This window comes from Trichosurus vulpecula, chromosome 2 (genome assembly GCF_011100635.1).
Source record: "Trichosurus vulpecula isolate mTriVul1 chromosome 2, mTriVul1.pri, whole genome shotgun sequence".
Taxonomy (NCBI): domain Eukaryota; kingdom Metazoa; phylum Chordata; class Mammalia; order Diprotodontia; family Phalangeridae; genus Trichosurus; species Trichosurus vulpecula.
In genome coordinates, this window is record NC_050574.1 from 264,934,943 (window position 1) to 264,955,236 (window position 20,294).

The window sequence follows — 20,294 nt, forward strand, 5'->3', positions numbered from 1 at the left end:
TAGATTAAGGTCACTCAGTGAGAGAGTGAGGGAGCCAACTCTGAAACCGAAGTCTCCTTGTTTTGTTCCTAGTTCAGTTACAATTCAAAGTTGAAGCAAAGACAATCAGAGATTTGTTACTGTAACTGGAACTGTTATCACCTAGTCAACATCTCTAACAACTTTGAGTTGAAGACCTCCAATAAGTAGGAAACCCCTCTCTCCAGAGGCAACTCATTTCCCAGCTCTAATTATTTGGAAGTGTTTTCTTACATTAAGTCTAAAATCTACTTCTTTGCCTACTTATTGCTCCTAGTTCCCTCTTCTGGGGCCAACAGAACAAGTTTAAATTTTATCCCATATGAAAACTGACAAATTTGAAGGTAGTATCTTGACTTAACCCCCACCTTCTCTTCTCCAGGCTATTTCCATAATTTTTAATTGATCATTGCATGGCATGATCTCCAGTTACTTTACCATCCTGGTTGTCATCCTACTGATACACTTTAGCTCATCAGTTTCCTTCCTAAAATGCAGATCCCAGAACTGAACTGAGATTAAAATTCAACATTCATTGACACACTGTTAGACTGTATATATTATATATACAGTAAGTGTCAGTTATACAAAAATAAAAACAAACTATTCCTTTCCTTTCAGGAACATTCTACTAGGGAGATATAGCATGTGCAGAGAAAAGTAAACAAAATAACTTCAGGAAGAAGAGAGTACTAGCAACTAGGGTCAGTTAAAACTTCCCATAAGAGGTGGCACCTAGCTGAACTTTAACGGAAACTAAAAATTCTAAGAGGCAGAAAGGAGTAAAAAATATATTCCAGGGAACAAAAATAGCCTAAACAGAGATATAGGGGATTAAAATTAAATTTAGAGAGAAGCTAATTAGGTTACTTTGTCTGGGACATTGTGTCAAAGAGTAATATCTAGTAATTCTAGAAACATATATGGAAGTGAAATTGTTGGGTCCTTTAAATACCATACTTACGGTTCTATATTTTATCCTAGAGGCAACAAGGGGCTACCAATTCTTGTTGATTAAGTGAGTCATGGTCAAGCTTGTTTCTAAGGAATGTGAATGAAGGAAGGAATGATTTCATAAATGAATGCATGAAAATTATTTACTAATTGCTTGTTATATGCCAGGCCTTGTGCTAAGCACTGGAGATATAAATGAAAGCAAGGAAAACAGTCCATGCCCTCAAGAATCTTATAATTTAATGAGGAAGGCAATATATATAGAAAAGGAAGACTTTGAAAGGAATGTGGGAAAGGTTGGCACATGGTATCCCTGTTGTGGCATCACTTGGAGACTGTCTAGGAAGTGTCACTGTGGACATAGGTAGGTGAGGTGAATCATCACCAATCAGAACCCATGTCCAAAGAAGAGAAGTCTAAGTTCAGGTGAAGAAGGAGGAGGAGAGCAAGGAGGAGGCCACAGTGCAGACAGCACGGCTTAGATATGGCTCCGAAGTTCTTAGCATAGTGAATGCAGGGTAGGTGCTTAATAAATGTTTGTTGACTGACTGATATAGCAAAATGGGCTAAGGACAGGATAAGATAGGGTGAAAACTTACCGATGTCCAAGTGAGTAGGAGTTCAGTTTCAGTGGGAGGATGATGAAGATGTGTCTTCTGCATGAAGAAAGAAATCAATGAGGATTCTCTTTGGAAAACAGGATGACTGACAAGATGATGCCTACAACCAAAATAGGGAAGACTGGAAAAGGAGTGGTTCAGAAGGGAAAGTAGTGAATTTTGTTTTTGACATTTTGACTTTGAAATACCAGTGGAGCCAGATGTGATTTAAGGGAAAAGTATTTTGGAACTCCTTCACTATGGATACTACTTCTCTTAATGCAACCTAAGATATTTTTGGCTTTTTTGACTACCATATCATACTGTTGACTCATCTGATGACCATAATCCATAGAAACACCCAAGTTCATGTTTTTTAAATATGACCTGTTTTCTAGTCATTCTTTTTCTAATTTGAGCACAAATGTAGGACTTTACATTCATTTCTACTAGATTTCATCTTAATAGATTTAGATTTTTATTACCCTTACTTCAGTGTCTAGTTGGTGAGTTTCTTTTGCCTGTCCCAGATCTCAATGACAGTTCCATGTTCTGAATTCCCATATAATTCATCACATATGCAGTGCATTCACTTGGAACTTAATTTTTGTTGCCTTGTATTTTGAATAATCCTTTAAGTGTGCATTTGTCCTGAAGCCTTGGCATTGCTCAAATTGCTGAAAGACCAAAAAGGTAACATATGGGATAAAGGTTATACTAAACACAATTTCTTTTCTGAAGAGCTACAATTGTAAATTTATATGCCTAATATATGTCTCACTGTCTTTAAACACAGGGAGCTGATTACAAGGGTGATAACACTGATTCTCCATTACTATAGTATACACACTCATCCTAACTTCAGCCATGTGATAAACTAGTCAGACCTTCAGCACGTACTTCTTTTTCCACTACCACCAACCCAATAGTGCATTTAGCTTGGGCTGGGAGGCATCTGAGTGGGCTCCAGAGGAGTTCAGAATCTGGACTCAGCAGATTTAGGTTTGAGTACTAGCTTATTATATGTCCTAGTTGCGGGACTGTGAAATTGGGATTAATAACTCATCTAGATATCTCACAAGACTGCAATGAGGAAAGCACTTTGTAAACATTTAAGTGCTATATAAACATGTCCCTATCTGTTGGGTTGTCAGTCGTTCAGAGTGAGTAAAAGTAGAAAGGAGCCTTAACACTTTAACATAAAGTAATGGTAGCAGGTGTTTTACCTGAGGGTTTGGCTTTATATTAAGGAAGGATGTGCACGTAGCACAACAGGCTTATCTTCAGTCTTCCATAAAATATATAGATGGAAATATACAGAGATTTTTTTTCAGTGTCCAGATTAGAAATAATTTAAATATTTCCTCCAAAAACTCTATGTACCCAACAAGATGGCAAATCCTTTGAAATTAGAGACTCTGTCCTATACCTTTCATGTCCTCCCAGTCTATCCCAGTGTGCTGCATATCTTAGGTGATTAACAAATAGTTGATTGATTACCTTTCACTAAACTTCAAATTATCTCATATGTCCTTCTCCCCACACAGGTAAAGGGAAATGTATTCAGAGAACTGGACCCAGGTAACAGAATTTGTGCTGATCGGTTTCCCTGGAAGCTGGAGCCTTCAGATTATACTATCCTTAGGGCTTCTGGTGACATATGTGGTGACAATCCTAGGGAACTTGCTCATCATTGTGCTTAGCTGCACTGACCACCGCCTGCAAACCCAGATGTATTTTTTCCTGAGAAATCTGTCCCTCCTAGAGCTGGGATGGGTCTCTGTTGTAGTACCCAAGATGCTGGTCTGCATCATCACAAGGGACTACTATATCTCTTTTGCTGGCTGCATCATGCAATCCTACCTCTATTTCCTCCTGGGCACCACTGACTTCTTCATCTTGGCTGTCATGTCCCTAGACCGCTATCTGGCCATCTGCCGTCCATTACATTATGAAACTCTGATGAATCGTCCCGTGTGTGTTCGACTGGTAATGGCTTCCTGGATTGCTGGCTTCCTTTGGGTGCTCTCTCCTACCATCCTCATGGCTAGCTTGCCTTTCTGTGGCCCCAATGTCATTGACCACTTCTTCTGTGACAGCTGGCCATTGATGAGACTCTCTTGTGGGGATACCCAGCTTCTGGAATTTGTGGCCTTTATACTTTCCACAGCAGCCCTTCTGGGCTCTCTGGGACTGACTGCGGTCTCCTATGTCTGCATCTTTGCTACTGTCTTGCGAGCTCCAACAGCCAAAGAAAGGAGGAAAGCATTCTCCACCTGTGCTTCACACCTTACTGTGGTTGTCATTGCCTATGGCAGCTCCATCTTCCTCTACATTCGCACATCAGAGACCCAGTCTATGGTCCTTAAGAAAGGGGCCTCAGCTTTGGCATGCATCATCACCCCACTTCTGAATCCATTCATCTTTAGCCTCCGTAACAACAAGGTGAAGCAGGCCCTAGGGGATGCCATAAGATGGCACCGAAGCAAAGGTGCCAGAAGGTTATAATGACCCTGAGAAATGGAGTGAGCATCTCTTTGTAGTTTGGGAGACAAAACATCACAGGTAACAGACTACCATTGTCTCCTGAAGTCAAAGAAGTGCCTTATTCTTAAACATTGGAAAAGAGACTTCATGCATAAGCAATGAAAAGGGATAATGATAATTTGCTTATGTTTTTAGCCACAAGGAAGACAAACACAACTTCCGTAGTTACCTTTAAAGTGGAAGGATGGCATTGCAGTCTAGTACAAAGAGCACTGGGGTCAAAAAGCTTAGAATCCAAGATTTTTCCATTACTATGTAGCACAATGTCATGAGCTTCCATCTGTGAGCTTGTTTCTTCATTTATAAAATGAGCTGGGGGGAAGGGGCAAGCACATTTATGCCTTTCAGAGCTGATAATTCTGCTCTTCTATAATTCTGATATAAAAACTACATGGAGAGCCATAACTAGAAATTGGGGCAGATGAAGTAGATTCCATGCAGATAACTGTTAGGTTGGAGGGTGTTGTCAGTGTTGGAGTAGAGTACAGTCGAAATGGCATTAGATTTAGAAAATGGGTAACCTGCCCTCTAGAGAGACCATTTGTGCCCTTACAAAGTTCATGGTGGTAAAAACATTATCCAGAAAAATAGTATTATGGTCATGGAACCCTTAGAGTGGGATCCTTCCAAGTTAATAGAGAGATGCTGAGTGTCTAAGAACCTGTGACAAAGGTCAGAAAAATCACAGCTATGCTGAGTGTTACAAGCAAGTGAAGTACCTTAAAAACTAGATCTGTGGTGTCTACATAACATACTGATAAATTTTTCTCAGTGATCGGGATGAAAAAATCACCATTCTCTATGTAAAGAAATTGTACACACTAGAAATTGGCATGCTGTGACAAAAACTCAATTTGCCCCACTGTAATTATGGCTCTAAGTATATGCAAAGTATTTTTAATGGACATATATCTAGAATAGAGTTAGCACTCTCACAGTATACTAGAGAGAATGCCTAGCAGTCTGTGCACTTCAGCTATCCCATCTATGAAAGGAAAAGATGGGCTTTCCGGTGAACAAGGGTATCTTCAAATTGGAATCAGGGTAGCCTGGCATAGCAGAAACAGCCCTGGATTTGGAATAAAGAACCTTTGACAACTATGGCCTGTGAGAACGTGGCTGCTTAATCAGTCACAGCCTCAGTTTCTTCATCCATCAAAAGGGGATATTTCCTGTACTGTCCACTTCCAAGATTATTATGGGGATCAAATGAAATAGTGTATTTATAGAGTTGTGTAAACCTTAAAGCCCCATAGATATACTATTTTTGGAGGGGGGAAGGCAGGGCAATTGGGGTTAAGTGACTTGTCCGAGGTCACACAGTGTGTCAAGTGTCTGAGGCCAGATTTCAACTCAGGTCCTCCTGACTCCGGGGCTAGTGCTCTACTCAACTCTGCCACCTAGCTACCCCAGAAATACTAACTATTCTGATTACCCAAGGTGGTATATGAGCTTCCAAAGGGAAAGGACAGTTTTGTCTTTATACACATAGTACCTAACACTATACCTTGTATAATAATTGCAAAGAGGAACTTAATGGACGTTTGATAGCTTCTCATTCTTATTATTATCATTAATAAATGAATGTTGAATTTAATTAAATTGAAGTAATTTCGGTATCCATGGTAATTTGAAGTTTCACAAAAACAGAATAGAAGCAGTGGTTTTACATTGCAAATAGTATAGAAAATTGACTTGTTTCCATGTAGACTTTCTGAATCATTGTATCCCCCAGGACCAATAACTGTTAGTTTTCACAAGGTTCATGACAGCCAGCCTCATGTTGTGTTAGATACCAGGGTTATAAGCCATGATCTCATGATTTTGATAGGAACAATGGACAAAAAAATGGTTTAGTATTTCTTCAATCCTTCTTCTTGATAATTCTCTCAAATTATGTACTCTTGGAGAAGCAAATACGCAGAAACAAAAGTAACTCAGTCAATTTTGGGATGGTTGGCCCTCCCTCTACACTCTCTCTTTAGACTTCTGCTATTCTTGAAGCACACCAGAATGATACATACGGCCTTGATCCCAAAACACCCTCCTCCTGACCAAAATCACTGTTATTCTTGGATTCTCATAGTTACTGCCCAGACATCCTTCTGCCATTATGCATGTAAGATACCATTTTATAATCACATAGTGAAATAGCATTAATCAGGGATTTAGAAGGCCTGGGTTCAAGTCCTGCTCCTATTTCTTATTAGCTAAGTAATCTTGAACAAGTCGCTTGACATCTGAATCTGTCTCCTTATCTTTGAAATATGGATAATAATTACATTGTATACTTCAGTCATTGCAAGTATCAAATGAGATAACTAGAAAGTGCAATCTAAACATGAATCATAATTACTATGAGAGCCAATTGTCAGAAAATGATCTGCTGCCTGCTCTGTCCAAATACGTATCACTTTGGACTGATTTTTGTACTGTTTCCAGACAAAATATGGCCACGAGACCCAATATTTATTCTGGGATATCTCTTCTGCTCCCCTCAAAGTAACTTGCACATTTTATAGACAAAGAGATATAGGAAGAAATAATGGTGGTCTATTACCCCTGAAAATGACTTAATTATATTGGAATTTACCTATACTACTTGGTGAAATTTTCCAATCCTTTGCAGTGCCCAATAGTACCGTGCACTATGTGGATCATTGTTGTTGCTGCTGCTGCTGCTAAAGTAGAGTTCCTCAAAATCCTCACTTCCAAATTGTTCTGAAAGAGCATGAGACTTCCACGTATCTTTCTTTACAAAGATAATGATGATGAGTATAGAGACATACTATTCAGCTGACAATAATTTTGAGTTCTTACTCTTTTCATGTATGCGTGAGATGTAACCTAAAGGCCTGATGAACACCCTTTTCAAGGAATAGGAAATTGGGACATGTAATATTTTTGTACAGTTTGTTGGGGGTCACAGAATGGCAATCATACATTTGGTGTAACCTGAATCATGGAGTAGGCCAAGCCAGCCACCCAGGAGCTTGGCCTTAGTATCCCGCATAATGAATAGATGTGCGATGATTGGGAGTGACAACAGAGTTGTCCCAACATGACATGGCTGGCAACAGGATAAGCCCCTTAATAAACCCATTGAAATTAACGTATGCAAATCAAACTGCCAAAGGAGGTGTGGGTTGCCTGTGAGTAGACTAGCTATTATCCTAGAGCTATTGATGAAGGAGTAGTAGAAGCCCAAGAAGAAAAAAGGAGGAAAAGAATGTATGTGTGGTGGATATCTGGTATAATAGGGGTCACACTGACTATATTTCTCATAACCATCATAAAGGACACAATGAGGAACACCAAAAAGAGGAGCTCCTACATGCAGTAGAGGACAAAAGAAATACACATTGCAACCTGTATAAAGTTGTCTGGAGCCAACTGTTCAGTACAGAGCTGAAGATGAGCCTGATGTGGAAAATGTGCTAAGTCAACAGTGATTCTTCCAATATCCTCTACCAGAAAGAACTTGAGGGATCACAATAAATATCAGTATTAACAATAACGTGTTTATCTACGGCAAGATTAAGTGTCATAGTCTCTGTGCAGTAAACAGACAGAGATAACCCCTACTTGTAGCAACAGGAATTAGGGTTGGCCTCTTCCTTCTCAGCTTTATTATCTAGAAATTCACTTTATGAAAGGTCTCTGTTTCCATTAATGCTGTGTGCCAAAGATGTATTACCATAAAGAGTTGAGCAAGAGTTTCTAAAAAAGATAAGAAGCTACGTGAATTGACCACGTGGCTTCTAGGAAAAGAAGTAATGAACAAAATGAGCTTCTTGTAATGGGCAGTTAATCTACTCTCCACACAATGACAAACGTAATCTTCCTTAGTCTTTTTAACTCAAGAATCTTCCAATTCCAATTCCTTGGGGACTAAATTGCCACCAAATAGGCATATAATCACAAGAGGAGTGGTAGCACTTCCCCACACCCAAGACCATAGATCATGCTTTCAGCCCAGGCCTCATACACAGTGAAGCACCTCCTGTAGAGAAGGAGGTAGCCATCCTCACCAAATGCCAAGCAACTGACACACTCAGAGTAGGAAGTCACATGAGGGAGAAATAGAAAGCATGTGCCAGGCAATTCAAAACAAATCACCACCACTTTGACCATCATTTTCCCTCACACCCTGATGGACTTAGCCCAGAACTCTGAACCCAAGAGCCTTGAAAACTACAATGCCACCCAAACTACCAGACATCATTGAGGAAGAACATTATTGTATGGAGGGGGCACATCACCCCCAGCAACAACTGAAAAACGACTGTCAAAAACAAGCAGATAAGCATAGGAATTTAGTGCATGGCAGAGCTTCCCCCACCCCAAGAAGATCAGTCCTGCTTCCAGCCCAATCCTCACAACGATCATCCAGGAAAGTAACTCCCATGAAAATGTTGCCAGCCATCCCCAAGACTTCCAAACAACTATGACAAAGGAGGCAGGCAAGCCAGCCTAGCTGAAGCAGCAAGGCACCCTGAGGAAGAGACAAGAGTCAACAGGTGCCAGGCAAGTCAAACCAACTCCACCACTTTGACTATCATCTCCCCTCAGACCATCATTAAATAACTCTGGTCTCTGGGATGAACGGGGTTGGGAATCACAATGCTTTTAGCCCAGTGCCCTCAGTCATCATCTTAGGCAGCAACTCTTGTAGAGGTGCAGGCTAGCATGTGTTCCCACAGGTGGTACAGCCTCAGATACTGAAGGCCCAGAAAAGAACATTCTTGACATCAGGTCCTTAGTACTTAGTCAAATGGTTCAACATCAGAAACTGATAGGAATTTATCAGTTAAAATTATTTTAAAGAAGAGGCATTACTACCTGATTTGCTACTGTAACCTAAAGACTGTAGAACCTTTACATCTGACCTGGAGCTCAAACCTACCATATATGTGGTCTCTACATTAGACTATGACTCATGAAGATCATGGTCTGTCTTAATTTCTTATTTGTGTCCCAAGTGCTTGGCATGTGTTTTGCACATAATAGGCACTTGATAAATGCTTTCCTTATTCATTCAATTATCTTAAAAGCCATTTGCAATATATTTTACTTAAGTGCATATCTGGCTCAACCAATTTCAGTAGCTTCCTACTGCCTCTAGAATGAAATATCAACTTTTGCTTTTAGCTTTAGGGTCCTACCCAATCTTAGCCCAACCCTTCCTTTCAGCCTCAATTTACATTACTCCCCTTCTCACACTTTGTGATCAAGTCAAATTATGGTCTTCTCTCTTTTACATATACAACATTCCACCTCTTACCTTTTTCACCGGTCATCAGAGAAACTAGGAATGCACTGCCTCCTTGCATCCATGTCATACAGTTTCTCTCTTTCTTTAAGATGTAGCTTAGGGTACCATCTTCTACATGAGTTCTTTCCTGCTACTGTCTTCCCTCCCAATATTATATAGCTTATCATATCATATTATGTTATGTTATGTTGCATTATGCTTATATATGTATCTATTTAATGATCTATATATGCATATAACATATATTTATATATACATATTTCCTCCTCCATTGCAATGTAAGCTCATTGCCAATAGGATGATTTCATTCTTTGTACCTCTATCCCTAGTACCCTCTATATAGTTGGCATTAAATATTTGTTGAGTGATGAGTGATTGATTATTAAAACATATTTGTCTATATTACTCCCCTTTTCAAGAACCTTAGGTGGCTTGCTGGTTAATAGTTGCCACTGGAGATAAAATACAAACTTTCCAACTTGGCAAACTGATTCCAGCTCACCTTTCCTTATTCGATATTAGTCTCCCTTGTGTTTACATTACAATTTGTGTTTGCCTAAATTTATATTACACCCCTTGTCTTTACACTGGCCCTCTTCCATGTACATAATGCTCTTCTTCTTTTATCTAAGTCTGAGAGAATTCTTAGGTTTCTTCAAGAAGCATATTAAATGACATCTCTGAAAAGTCTTTTCTGAGCCTCAAGGTTGTTTGTACTTTCTCACTGTGTACACACACCTGTGCTCGTGTGTGTGCATACACACACATACATACATTTATATACATATATACACATGTATATGTAAAGAGAGGGAGAGAGGGGGAGAGGAAAAGGGAGAGAGAGAGAGAGAGAGAGAGAGGAGAGAGAGAGAGAGAGAGAGAGAGAGAGAGAGAGATTACATATTGTCAGGCTCCCCATGCCAAGACCACCCCTCTCTTTTCACTCCTCTTTTTACTATTAGGAGATACCCTGTTTTCCAGAGCTAAGGCCCAGAAAGCAAGCTATTCCCTGAGCTTGGCATAACAATAATCCTTTGTGCGCACCTTCTGGATGAACTCCACTAAAGCTAAATCACAGAACTGGCTCAAGCCAGCCCCAGGTGGTTTGGACAAGCATTTGCAGGAACCACGGTCCAGTCATGAAGACCTGCTTTGAGTAGACTTTTTCGCAAGGCAAACCTGCCTCATTGTTGTTGTTATTCTCACTGCTATGGCTATACCCCACTGCATGATTCTATACACAACTATATGTGTACTAAGGCTTGGCTTCGCTGCATTTGATCTCCTACTAGAGGAGACCCTGACACAAGTGTCTAGTTTCCCTCCTCCAATGGAATAAAGAAGGCTTTTGCTTATAACCTCTGTGAACTCTTTGGTTTTGTTTTATTTTATTTTCCAGAGTAGACAGTTGGTGTACAACATCTATGAGCTCTTTGGTATTTTCAGAGTTTAACAGTTAGTTCATAACCTCTGGGCCTTTTTAGTTATTTATTTTCATAGTTTGATAATATTTGTATATTTGACACTGCCCCTTCCCAGAACAATGTAGGGTCATTTATGGCAGAGGCTATTTTTCATTTTTCTTTGTAGCTCATGTACCCAACATAATATTCTATGTACATAACATTATTTAGCAAATCTTTCTGGATCAGAATTAATTGAATTGAACTGATTGTAATTGTACAATTGTAATAGGGAAGACTTGACAATGACGGTTGAATCTGGGGAGAATGCTTTGTCTACTGCCACCCATCCACATGAGGGGTTTGGTGAGCCTGATTCTTTAAGTTTATAATGACATGTAATAAAGAGTTCCTGATTCTGAGGATAAATATTCTGTGACTGTTTCTTAGCTGCTTACTGTGTGTTGAAAAAACGTCTTGTAATTAGCAGCTCAACTAAAAATGAGCATGCATATAAAAGGAAATAACTAGACAAATTATATATATCATTAAAATTTTATCTTAATTCTATTTTTAACTATGCTTCAGTGATCCTGTTTCAAGTGGAAAAAGGGAGGGGTATGCTTAAAGGGTGAGCATTTTATCATTGTGCTCTACATCAACACCTTTATTAATTATTCAACAGTCTGTGTGCATATTTGTCTATATGTTTGAGAGTATATGTGTGTGTTTATGTCATTTAACAATGAAAAAATCCTCACTGCATTTGAGTGAGCAAGAATCATAAGCCTCAAAGTAGGAAGAAAGGTATCACCAACTACCTATTCTCCTCGCTCAGGTTGATATGTGACCATGAATACACCATACATGTGTTTTTCATTCTTTATGTTTGTTCTTTCTACTCTTGGATGAATAAAAGTTGGACACAGAATAAAATAAGTTATGACTCTATCAGCTTTAAAAGGTTGAGAGAGTCATCAGTGGTCCAAGGGATTGAAGTTCATTCAGAATTTTCTAGAAGCTGAGCTCAGTGATCCAGGGCATCTCTGAGATGTTATTTCACCCAGCTCAACAATGTATCTTCTCACCCTCAGACTTCAGATCATGCAATCAAGGAAGTTAACTTGTTTGGGAGGTATTTCTGACAGCCACTTTAATTGTGAGACCACTCTTTCCTAGGGACTTAGGCAGTGAGGGAAGACTATGCCCAAGTTTAGAAGGATGTGTTTTTACTTCTATTTCTAGCTATATCTTTTGAGTGTGAAGTGATGTCAATTGGTTATACATTATATCTGTGAGTTATCAATTGGTTAAATGATACACGAAGAGTAAACAATGATTAATGCTATTGTGGGGATAGACCGGAAAGGATTGAACCTTTGGAATTTAGAGAAATTAGGCTAGGATTTAAAGGAATTCTTATAATCCTTTAGGGGGACCCCCACCAGGAACCTGAAGGAGAGATATGGCTGGCCATATCCTAGGAAACTGTCCCACTAAGAATATATTTGAGTTAAAAGGCTAAGTCCAGAGCCTCACTAAACAGTAATAATGATGCTCTTTATTCAACTCTTTACGGTCTATGAGGTAATTTACTCATAATCCTATGAGAAAAATAGTATAAATATATTGTCCCTATTTTACACATTCAGACAGTAAGGCATAAGAAGGTTAAGTAGTTTGCCACACTCACTGAAAATGATGAAGAGAAAGCAGTTAAGTAACTTGAGATTGACTTTACTTTACACAGATCCAGAAGTCTCCTAGCTTGCTAGCTCTTTTTGAATCTTCTCCAATTGCTGGAGATAAGATACGTTCATCCATCTATATATCTCTCCATCTGTTTTTTTTAATGAGTTGAATTTCTCCACAAGAACATAGCATTGTCTGTTAAGTAAGTTTGTTCAGAGAACATAGCATAAGAGAAGCTGTAAAGCTACCACATCGTGAATTATAATTTTTCCTACTTATTTCTAGAAATTCTTCATTTCCAAATACCCACCCCTGTCAGCCATCTCTTGCACAGGTGCACCCTATCCACTACACGATGAAATGAACATATTGATTCTTTGATATCTATGGACCTGTTCGATTAAGCTAAGTTAGGTTCGGATTCACACTGGCAATAAGGCACGCTCCCAACAGAACATAGTTTTTATTGAAAGACAGGGGAAATACTCTAACAAACACAGTTAACACAACAAAGACAAAGACACAGAGGACATAGGTTCATCACCTCTCAGAGGAACTACAGCACTTGATACTCTCAAAGCTGAGGGGCTCCCGGTTTACACAGCTCAGCTCGATCAAGGCCCAAGAGGGAAAATGGTCCCAGGCGAAGCATCCTCCCCATGGGTGAGATCCCAATGTAACTGCCCCACATGGTGACTTTTGTAAGATGCTGAACAAAGAAAGTTTTTCTCACCAGAGAGGGGAGACTCACTGCTAACTGCCCCATATGTTCTCTGCCAGAGAGGGTAGCCACTCCCCTCGGGATGGGAAGATCTTGTCAATCATTTTGTTTTTGAGAACTGGCTAGGTCCTCAAGAAGCAGCTTCAGAAATATGTCCTGTCCTTTGTTCAGAAGTGTATTCGATCTTTTGTTCAGCCTATCAGTCAGAGAGGAATGTCTGAGAGGTGCATTCTCAGAGAGGGGTTTCTCAGTCTCCTAGCCTGAAAGGAATGTCTGAGTCTTTATTCCAAGCCAGGGAGTTGAAAGATCTTGCAGGAGCTGGAGGATGCGTGGGAAAGAAGAAAAATCAGGCTTACACTATAATATGGAGGATCTCCTATAATGATTTATCATTCAGGACCTCATATCATTTCTGTACACATACAATAATGCCTGGGGAACTATACCAACACTTTATTGTTGAACAGTATGCAGAGCAGGTCTACATGGTATGACTTGAGAGAGGCTAGCAAGAGAAACTACATATGGACAGAGAAATACATTATATTATTATAATTGTAAATGACTTATCAGATCACTTTCTATTGTGATTGAAGGTCAGCATAAAAGGGCACTATATTTCTACTATTGTTGTTCATGCTTCATTTTGGAAGAGAATCAAAGATATCAGAAGAGTGATATCCTGACTTGCTTGTGAATTAGATCTAAGTGAGGCATAGTTGCACAAAGTCATCAGCCTCACTCTCTATTCCAGAGTCATCAAAGTCCACTAGAAAGACAAAAATCAAAACTACTGGCCATATTCCAAGATATGGTGAATGACTTTGGTGCCTTCCATGTCTGACCAAGCTCTAAGCACCACACGGTATCTGTTTCAGCTATCTTCATTGCCATTGGAACAAATTGTTTGCATCTGACCATGGTTCCCCACGGAACCATGCTTAAGGTAGGCCTGTAGTTACCTTCAACCTGGTTTAGCCCATCTGCCAAGAGAGTTTTAATGGGATGTGGCCACTGAACATGCTGCCATTTCTTGGAGCCACAAGTGAAAGTTGGGTGATAAGTGGACACTAAATGTGGATTGGCAAGTGCTCATACCAGAGAGTAACAATCCTCCTTGAATACCCCATATACCCCATATTCCTACTATAGGGAAAATAGAGGAACAAAAAAGCAAGTGGAATTTTTCAAAAACATTTTTTCAAATATTTAATAAGTTTACCTACAGTCAGTTTGAATTCATGGGGCTCAGCCTGATGAATTAGTCACATGCTGATTTTGTCAGTTATGTGGGGCTGTCCATGGTGCTGAAATATAAAACTGCTAAAAGTGGAGTTAGTTCTTTGTGCTTTGTACTACAGTTTTGTAATCAATAAGCAAAGCACACATGCTGCTGAGTTTGTAGTCATTTAAGTGGTGTCAGTGTCTTACTAACCAGGCAGCAATACCATGAAACTGTATGGCTGAAGTTCACGAAAAAACTTCTGATTCTCTACCTGACTTTACAGAAATCTATTTTGTACAATATGAGTAAGCTATTGTCTTCACCTTCCTGAAACTTTTCCTTTGCTACCCACTGTTATGGATATATGTGTGTATACACACACACACACACACACACACACACACACACACACACGGGTGTATATAACTACTTCTTATCAGGTTCCAAGGTTTTGATTCGGGGGGGGGGGGTGAACTTTGTGCACTGTGCTACCAGGAGAACAGGAATCCTTGGGAAGGTTGGAGACCACTGGTCTATATGAATCTATTTAAAGTTAAAGAAATTTAGAGGCTCTTGCCAAGCTAATCAAAGCATCAAGAGTACTAAGCCCCTAGTAAGAATAATGCACCAGATGGTCTTCTAAGTTTGTGCCTGAATTTCAAAATCCAGTATCTACCTGTACAAAGAAAAAGACTGTTGAAGAAAACATAACCTATTAAACTTTCTGTATCAAAGATATAGCTCTTATCCCAACTTAGAATTCAATTTTCCATGCAACTCTTTGCCTTAACCTCTCAAGGACTTCCTTTACTGAAGTGTGATAAAGATTGTTTTTCCCATGTAACTTATATGTGTGTGTATACACATACACTAAGGCACAGAGACTTCTGAACTAATTAAAGGCCTTGATGTAGAACATGGTTATGAAATACCAGGTATTTAAACATTTAGTCATTTCTCCCCCTGGAACAGACTCAATAAGGCAGTAGTTATACATGGAATTAAAAGTATAAAATTCCAAATAATATCTGATATTATGAAATAATGAAGAGTATCTCCCTTCAAAATTATTTTGTTGTAGGTCTATGAAACATGTTAGGATATTAGAGAAATAAAAATTTAAAACAATTACTCCCAGCATTAATCAAAGTATTAACCATAAGGTCCCCTACAAGAAGTAATTAGATGAATTAATAATCTCCAATTTGTACTCCTTAGAGCTGCATAGATTTGAGAGGGAGCTAACAGGAAAATACACATGAGGGTGACATCATTTCATTCAAATTAGACACCACATAAATGGTGAATATTCACATTTATTCTTGTACTAAGTTTCTTTTTCATTTCAGAAAATTTATTTTTACCTATTGTTTCACTACCTAGACCCAAGCCATAGCCTTCTTATCACTTCCTTACTTCTGGTAATTATACCATTATTTCAATTAGAATAGCAGAATTATAAAGCTGGAAGGGACCTCAGATGTTAACTCATCAAGCCTATACCTAAAAAAATCCCAATTACTTATCTTAAAGTGTTTCTTTCACCTCTTCTTAAAGAACTTCTGGTGCGGTTTCAGGTGGAGGGAAACTTCCTCCTGAAGCAACCTCTTCTACTTATGAATAGCTGCAATTCTTAGGAAGATTTTCTTGACCTTAGGCCTAAACATAACCCAATGACAGTCATTGATATAAAGGCCCAATAGGCAATAAAATATTTATAGCAAAGGTATTAATAGTAGCAAAGAACTGGAAAGACATTAAATGCCCTGGGTTTGAAAATGGATCAAGAAACTGTAGTACACAAATGTGATGGAATGACTGTGCTATAAGAAACAATAAGTATGATGAATAAGTGAACTGGTGCAAAGCAAAACAGAGCAAAAATATATGACTACAACAATTAAATAGAAAGCACAACTACAAACCAATCCAAAATAAATGTTGCAAAATTACAAAGAACAAGATTATCCCCAAAGAAGTGTTATGAGAAGAAAATCTTACCCATTCCTTTGTAGAGATGAGAGATTCATGAGTATTGAACAATGCATATATTGTAATATATGTGTGTGCCAATCATTATTTCTGAATTTTTCTCTTATTTCCCTCTTTTAAAAAAAGTCTTTGTTATAATTGATGGTACTTTGGAAGGGTGAGGAAATGGATACAAGAAGAAAATAAAGCATTGTAAAAACAAATGATAGCAATAAAATTTATGTATAGAAATTTACCTCCTTTCTTCCTGGATCTGCCCTTGGAAACCATGCTGAAATGTGCACAAGCATTTTTGAGATATCCTTCTTCTTTGCTACTGCTATCACAGACCTCATCCAGTATCCAGTAAGTCACCAAATTCTGCACTCTTGTAATATTTCTCCTCTTTGTCTCTTTACGATTTGCATTGTCACTGTTCTGGTTGTGGACTAGACTACCATGAATCTGATCTTTTGTAACAACCTTCTAAAAGCCTACTATTTTCTTCTTTCAATCTGCACTGCACACTACAAACATAACAACCTTCTTGTAACACTGCTTTTATTTTCCAGGCCCCTGCTTTAAAACCTTTAGTAGTTTTCCTTGTCTAGCCAATAAAATAAAAGCTCATGATTCTAGTACTCAAATTAATCTTGCTTTCAAGACTCTCCATGTTCTGGCCCTAAATTATATTTCCACTGTTTTTGCCACTGTTCCCAAACACATACCGTAAATTTAAGTGCATATGAACTATCTACCATTCTCCCAAAATGCCTATATGCAATGCTAACATTGTGCTTTTTCTCATGCCATTCCTTCCATCCATAAGTTCCACTTTATCTCTCCTTATTAAAATTAGGAGCCCATTCCCAAGAACTAATAGCATTATGTTCATATTTCTCTTCTGCCCTTTGTCAGTCTACTTTGTTTCATGTGGTTATTTCTGTTCATATTTCAACTGCCCTAATAGACTGTATTATCTATGAGGTTTGTATCACATCCAACTCTTAACACTATGGTTTACACTTGATAGACACTCAATGAAATGTTACCTGAATGAATGGAACAGAATACAAGCACATAATCGGTGCTTGTTTGTGCTTCTACCTCTTCTTATACAAAGTCTCAAATTCTTTGAAAAATACAGCATTCTATTTCTAAGGGATGAAATTAGTTTTATAAACAAACCTCTGGGGCACTGATTACAAGAAGGTCTTACAAATAGATCCAAATGTCATCATAGCACAAGTTGACCAGAAATCCCAAATTCCCCAAGATTTATTTTATACTTTCATTTACATGGTTCTCGATACTCAGAATGCCCTCTCCCTGTTAAAGCATTATCCTTCTTTCAATACACAATTCATAAGACCTTTCCTTCATTAAGCTATCCTTGATTCCTCTGATTGTAAATTATATTTAGCTTGTCAGACTTCACTTCATAAGTTCTTTTTATGAAAGCACAATGGTTTGCACTCAATAGTCATGAAATGAATATTTCCAAAATAGTGAACAGATGAATGATAATCATAGAATTCCTAGTTAACAGTGGAGCTTCACACTTGACTCTTGCTCCCCAGGAATTCTCAACCCCTTCTAAAACATAAAGAGTATCAAGGGAAGTCAGAGGGTAGAGGAAGAATGCTAAGGAGTAAGTCCACCAGAAGTTAGTCTAAAAAATGAACATGGAGAAAGAGAGAAAACCTTGTACTTATTTCTATTAATCCATTTACCATGAGCAGTAGAAGAAAATGCATAAGAAGAAAAATAGTAGAGAGAAGCAATAATTCAGAGGAGACAAAGTCTAAGAAATGAGACAACAATAAAAAGTCATGAACTCAAGATGTCTATATGTGAATGCACAAAGCATGGATAACAAGCAACATATACTAGAACTCCTCCCAAATGTAGATTAATTTTATGTCAAAGGTGTCATCATTAAGATTTTGTGATATTGTAATCATGACAAGAATATAGCTATGAATGATTTATTTAACTCATTTAAAACAAATATATAAGATAAAAGGCATAGTGAGACTAAGAAGATATACTCATATTAAGAAAACGAAAATCTCAATTTTTAGGGGTAAGAGGGTTCATATGAACTTGGAGGAAAGTTGCTAGGAAGCACCCCCAAGAATCTTTCCTTGGCACTAAGCTGTTCTACATTTTAATGAATGACTTATAAGAAAGTATAGATGGCATGCTTATCACATTTTCAGATGATATAAAGTTAGAGTAGATAGAAAATAAGTTGTATGATCAAGTCGATATCCAAAAAGTTTCTACCATATACAATGGGCTGAATCTCATAAAGAAAGTAAATAAATATAAATGCAAATTCTTAAGCTCAGGTTCAAAAAATTAAAATCACAAGTAGAAGAAGAGGTAGGAATGTCAAGAAAACAGTTTATCTGGAATTGATCTGGTGGTTATGGAGAGCTAAATGCCCTACTTGAGTCAATAATGTAATATGGAAGCCAAAAAACAAACTCCAAGCATATGCTATGTACCATGTATAGAAGTATAGTGCCCTACAGGGACTAGGGAAGTGACAGTATCTGCAACAACAATTTTTTTAGATTTTTTTTTATTTGATATTTTTTAATTTTCAGCATTGATTTCCATGAGATTTTGAGTTACAAATTTTCTCCCCATTTCTACCCTCCCCCCCCCCACTCCAAGATGGCATATATCGTGATTGCTCCATTCCCCAGTCAGCCTCTCTTCTATGACCCCCTTTCCCACCCACCCATCCCTTTTCCCTTACTTTCTTGTAGGAAAAGATAGATTCCTGTGCCCCATTGCCTGTATATCTTATTTTCTCATTGCATGCAAAAACAACCTTTTTGTGAGCATCTGTTTTTAAAACTTTGAGTTCCAAATTCTCTCCCCTCGTCCCTCCCCACCCACTCTCCCTAAGAAGGCAAGCAATTCAAAATAAGCCTCACATATATCATTATGCAAAACATTCCCATAAATAGTCATGTTTTGAAAGACTAACTATATTTCCCTCCATCCTATCCTGACCCCTTCATTCAGTTTTCTCCCTTGACCCTGTCCCTTTTCAAGTGTTTGCTTTTGATTACTTCTTCCCCCATCTGCCCTCCCTTCTATTGTCCCCCCCCTTTTTATCCCCTTCCCTCTACTTTCATGTGGGGTAAGATACCCAATTGAGTGTGTATGTTATTCCTTCCTCAAGTCAAATCCAATGAGAGCAAAATTCACTCATTCCCCCTCACCTGCCCCCTCTTCCCTTCCAACAGAACTGTTTCTTCTTGCCACTTTTATGTGAGATAAGTTACCCTATCCTATCTCTCCCTTTCTCCCTCACTCAATATATTCCTCTCTCATTCCTTAATTTGACTCTATTTTTTTGGATATCATCCCTTCACCCTGTGCCCTCTGTCCATATATATATGTGTATGTATGTATGTATATGTATGTATGTATGTATGTATGTATATATGTATGTATATTCCCTTCAGCTACCCTAATACTGAGGTCTCATGAATTACACACATCATCTTTCCATGTAGGAATGTAAACAAAACAGTTCAACTTTAGTAAGTCCCTTGCAATTTCCATTTCTTGATTACCTTTTCATGCTTCTCTTGATTCTTGTGTTTGAAAGTCAAATTTTCTATTCAGTTCTGGTCTTTTCACTGAGAAAGCTTGAAAGTCCTCTATTTTATTGAAAATCCATATTTTGCCTTGGAACATGATACTCAGTTTTGCTGGGTAGGTGATTCTAGGTTTTAATCCTAGCTCCATTGACCTCCAGAATATCGCATTCCAAGCCCTTCAACCTCTTAATGTAGAAGCTGCCAGATCTTGGATTATTCTGATTGGGTTTCCACAATACTCAAATTGTTTCTTTCTGGCTGCT

The 20,294-nt window shown here is 38.4% G+C and overlaps 1 protein-coding gene across 1 annotated transcript; it reads left to right on the forward strand.

Moving 5' to 3' along the window:
- Positions 1 to 3,128: 3,128 nt before the first annotated feature.
- On the forward strand, positions 3,129 to 4,079 carry LOC118835896 (olfactory receptor 6T1-like). Its single transcript, XM_036743191.1, has one exon. The coding sequence runs from the start codon at positions 3,129 to 3,131 to the stop codon at positions 4,077 to 4,079; it is 951 nt and encodes a 316-aa protein (XP_036599086.1).
- The last annotated feature ends 16,215 nt before the right edge of the window (positions 4,080 to 20,294 follow it).

Excerpts from the sequence above, each read along its gene's own strand:
- LOC118835896 (XM_036743191.1), top strand. The coding sequence starts at position 3,129 with ATGTATTCAGAGAACTGGACCCAGGTAACAGAATTTGTGCTGATCGGT.